This window comes from Petaurus breviceps, unplaced genomic scaffold (assembly GCF_028583685.1).
Source record: "Petaurus breviceps papuanus isolate PSGF00001 unplaced genomic scaffold, PetGlider_PUasm1.0 175, whole genome shotgun sequence".
NCBI classification, from domain to species: domain Eukaryota; kingdom Metazoa; phylum Chordata; class Mammalia; order Diprotodontia; family Petauridae; genus Petaurus; species Petaurus breviceps.
The window spans coordinates 4321970-4326921 of NW_027185764.1; the positions used below are offsets into that span (position 1 = coordinate 4321970).

A 4952-nucleotide genomic window follows, 5' to 3' on the forward strand; every position below is an offset into this window, starting at 1 on the left:
TTTGTGTCTCTCTGTCTCTCCCTCCCTCCTTCTCTCTCTCTCTCTCTGTCTGTCTTTGTCTCTCTCTCTGTCTGTGTGTCTCTCTCTCCCCCTTCTATCCCCCCCCCCAAGTCAATCTCTTTAGTTTAATAACAGATCAAGTCACCAGAGTGGTGTAGTGACTAGAATGCTGGACTTGGAGTCATAAAGTCCCAGATTTAGATCTTGCCTGAAATACTTAGCCATGTTACCTTCTCTATGCCTTAATTTCTTCTTCTGCAAAATGAGGTCATTGAATTCTAAAGCACCTTCTAGTTCTAAATCTATAACCCTATGATCTCTAAGAAGAGAGAAAGGAGTGGTAACAAGGTGAGGATGATTGAGGTTTGGCCAGTATTGCTATCTGGTCTGGGTTGGGAGCACCTCTTCTGTCCTCATGCCTCCTAGGACAAATGGAGATTGCCTCCATGCCACATGGTGCATTCCTCAGGATCAGCTTGTCTCTTTCACCATGCTTTCCCCCACAGCTTTACCCTGTCTACTGTCACTTCAACACCCCTTCTTCCCACAGGTTGTGGGGAGGAGGGGAGGAAGAAAGCTTACTTGTTAGCCATGCCAAGAGGGATGAGACCAGACTGTCTGGGAGACAAGCCTTCCCCTCTTCCAGTGCAATTATGCCTTTTGAGAAAAGGCTATCTCTGTGTTATGATCCCATACCACCACCCATTCCCCAACTGAATTTACCACAGATGTCAGAATTACTTGTAAAAGCTCTGTAGGACACCGTGAATTCAGTGAAAAATAAATGATTAAGCATTCAGAATTTCTGTTTCATCCTTCAGATGTGTCTATAAACACATCTGAAATTTTTTCACTTCTTGAAAAGCTATATTAAATATATCCTTAGAAATAAGCCCCAGTTATGGGACTGTGTACTTCTATAATTAGTGGGGTTGCTTGATGGTTGTTATTCTCCATCAGAAATAATCTCCTTTTCACTAGTTTCCTTGTCTGTTATATGTTAGGTCTGTATGCTATGGCGAATGTGTATAAAAATGTAGTAAGAAAAATAAGACATCTCATTGTAAACAAAGTAAACCTTCTCAAAAATGTAGACCTGTGCCTTGAAGCCCAGAGTTTGATATCACACTTTTCTGTTCTTGAATATTGAACTGCCAAGAAGGATCAACTGGGCCTTTTCCATTATTTATCACTTTCTGCCTATGGATAAACAAATAATACAAAGCTCTCACAGGTAGTATAAATCCATTTGCCTGGTTATCCAATCAATAAGTGCAGGTTTGAGGGGCGGCTAGGTGGCACAGTGATTAGAGCACCAGCCCTGGAGTCAGGAGGACCTGAGTTCAAATCCAGCCTCAGACACTTAACTCAAAAAACTAGCTTTGTGAAACACAAAAAACTAGCTTGTGACCTCAGGCAAGTCACTTAACTCCAATTGCCCTATCTTTCCTCCCTCCAAAAAGAAAAAAAAAAAAAAGCCAAGTGTAGGTTTGGGCAATTGATGATTACAAAAAGACAATCCATTGTTATCCTCTATAGGAATGCCTTGAAGAAAACCTTGATGTAATTTGCCACTGATTAGTCCAGACCCTTGTACACAGGTGAAAAATACATCATTCAGGATCTATTTTGTTAAGTTTGGATACACTGAATGAGGCATTTTCTTTTAATTTTTTTTAAGGTCTACCAAACCACATATAGTGGCTTCTTAAATCCAGGAGCCAATTTTTTGCTCACTCACAAGCTAATATCATTCTCCATATTGAGTGAGAATGGATAGAGAATTTAGCAGAATGTTCATCCTAAACAGAAAGCCCCAATCCATTGTTTTCAGTCCTTCCGCCATTTTGATTTTGCTTTTTGAATTGCTTGTGACTCTCTGCTTCCCCCATCTTTTTTTTTTTTGGTACAATGATTCTTGCCTTGTCTTTTCCCAGTCCGTTTCTGACCTGGAGAGATGTGCAGCATGTTATTGTAAGGACTTCCCGTGCAGGACATTTGAGCGCTAATGACTGGAAAACCAATGCTGCTGGTTTTAAGGGTGAGAACTTCTTTCATATTCACTGTCACAGGCAAAATATATTTTTAAAATTTTTTTCCAATTTTAAAGGGGGAGCAGGAAACAGAACCCCTCAAAAGACACTTTTAATTTAGTGTTGTCACACAGAGCTCTTGATCTTTCAGTAAGCTTGAGACAAATTCCCTTTCATTCCTTCTTGCAGGTCAACTTTTGGAATAATCAGAAAAAAAATATTAAGTAAATGCTGGCCTGTGAGAATTCCATCTGAGTTGGTGTTCTTTGTCATTGTTTGAATAATTTTTGGAAGAATATTTGGAGCATGTTTATAAACCTACTTTCTCTGATGATTTTCAGTCAACATGCTCTGAATAAGTTGCCTTATCAGTTAACCCTACGTCACTATAATTCTCTTTAGGCTATGCTGACTGCTTTTCAAAAGATTTTGTTTTTAAATGGCATCAAACTTCCCTTAAGAAAGAAGATAAAAAGCCATTCACAAAAAAAGTTACCTTGAACAGGAATGGAAGAGTAGATCAGGGTCTTCATAAAATCTCTTTGAAGTTTGAAACTTTTAAAATCTTTGATAATTTCAGTTATACGTATAATTTTAGAAACCCCATAAGGCAATCTTGTGACTAGTTTTACTTCCTTTAGCTGATACAGACTCTGAGCTGGTGTGCTAGCCATTTCATCAACCATTGTTCTATTTATGTTTGTCCAGAGATCTCAACTAAGAATATTCTGTGTGTGTTTTTCTAATGTAGTTGGCCAATTATTTAATATCTTTGATTTTAAATATTTTATGATTTCTTGAGTCATATTTATAACCTCATTTATTAAAGTTTTAAAGTATATAAGAATGATTAGAAAATCCTACGTGTGTCTAGGGGTTGCAATGTGTTCCTATACATAGACAGTATGGAAGAAGAAATGGCACTAGGTTAGGAATTAGGAGACTTACATTTCAATACTGGCTCTGCTACTAGCTAGTTGTATGACCTTTGACAAGTAAGTTCACCTCTCTGGGTCTCAGTTTCCTCAATGAGATGGATAGACTCCATGATTTCTAAGATTACTTCTAGGACTAAAATTCTATGATTCTTTATCCCTTTTTTTGTACACATACACACACATCCTTATGTTTTCAGGACCCTATTTTGTGAATTATATCTGAGTTTTGTAAGTATACATACAGAAAATGAACATGAAAATGTGGATTATGGATAGATTGAGTGCAGCTAGGACAGTACAAATAATGACTCCCCTGAAATAGTTACATTATTTAAATTTTCATGGCCTATTTCCATTAGACTGGAACCAATGACCATATTTCACATAATTATACCTTCAAATAGTACAAATTTGAATATATGTGACCACTGTATGGGATTCATTGTTAACACTAATCAGGATGTGACTATAAATCAAAAACTTTAGAAACATACAGGCATTAATGGAATAAAAAAAACATAATTTTGTTTTTTTTTAATTGATTCTGCATTTGTAGACTATTCCAATTTAGGGATTTTAAAAGCTTTCCTAAGAAAGACACAATGGTCTTTGTCCTTGATCATTAGATGGTGCCACTCCCCACTTTACTAGACTGACTATGCTATGCTGTAGGGAAGACCACAATGAATATTTTTAAACTATTTGTGTGACTCCATATGCTATCAACTTCTATGTAAATCTCAGTCCTATGAAGATGAGGATGAATAAAAGGTGTCCCTAAACATAACCTTACCTGTGAAAGCAGACTTTATAGGGGAAGGAAGCTAAACTAAACACATCAACTTCTGTGGAGCTTAGGAATCAACTTTAACCCAAATAAAAGCCCCAATTTTAGTTATTTTTTGGCAGCTTAGGCAGAGCAAATGTTTCCAATAAAAAATGAAGCTCTCTTTAAACCTCTGTTGGTTTTGGATAGGGGAAAAGCACAAGATTTAGATTAAATCACAACATCCAAACCTGAGCATAAAGAGGGTGGGGGCCGGTAGGGTTGTGGACCATTTCTGGCCAGAATGAAACTGCATTTTACTATTGCACGTGGCGATATTTAGCATAATATTTCACTCTCCTCCTTGACTGCTGCCAAGAGTAACAATTAAAGTGCACATTTTCATAGATGAATTACTCTGAACAGGCTTAGTTCTCAGTGGAATTGTATTGTAATTTTGTTGATGACAAGGACCATATTTCATCTAAAGCATGCTCATAATAGAAAAAGTGGGGGAGGGAAGAAGGGGCTCTCTTTTTGTCCATTCCAAAACTCAAAATCATTTCCCAATTTGCCCCCACCTTTAAGCAAAAGGAACTAAGGCATGGGAAACTATGAGCCTCTCTTCCGGGAATATAAAGGAATGGAGAGACAGGAGGGAAGGAAGGCTGACTGGGAGGGGGATAGGGACTGACTTCTTTTGAAAGATTAACCAGAAAGGGTGAAAACCAGCAAACACTTGGAAGGACTCCTCATTCAACAAAGATTCAGCAGAAACTGGTACTCAAAAGGGAGTCAGTAGACTTTCTCTGGTTTCATGAACCAGAGTGCCATTGTCCCTGCTGATTCTTTTATGACTTTTTAACATGTAGAAAAGTTTCTCACAAATGGGGACTTTTGGACACATGTTCCTACTCCCCTCCCCACAACTGGCCATCCCCAATCTACTACACCCCTCTCCGCCATCAGCCTCCCTGCACTAATAACACTGAACACATGAGATGCAATCAAAAAAACTTGAGACACCCTATGATTTTCATCATTTTATAATGCTAAGGTCCTGCTTGTTTAAGACTGCTATTCGTGGGGGCAGCTAGGGGTGCAGTGAATAGAGCATCGGCCCTGGAGTCAGGAGGACCTGAGTTGAAATCCGGCCTCAGACACTTAGCACACACACACACACACACACACACACACACACACACACACACACAC

The 4952-nt window shown here is 38.5% G+C and overlaps 1 protein-coding gene across 1 annotated transcript in view; it reads left to right on the top strand.

Moving 5' to 3' along the window:
* Nucleotides 1–4952, top strand: part of PCSK5 (proprotein convertase subtilisin/kexin type 5) — a 609050-nt gene that overhangs the window by 340768 nt on the left and 263330 nt on the right. Inside the window, exon 11 of the mRNA XM_069085345.1 lies at nt 1938–2041. Within this exon, the coding sequence (XP_068941446.1) occupies nt 1938–2041 (104 nt within the window). The remainder of the gene's footprint in view (nt 1–1937; nt 2042–4952) is intronic.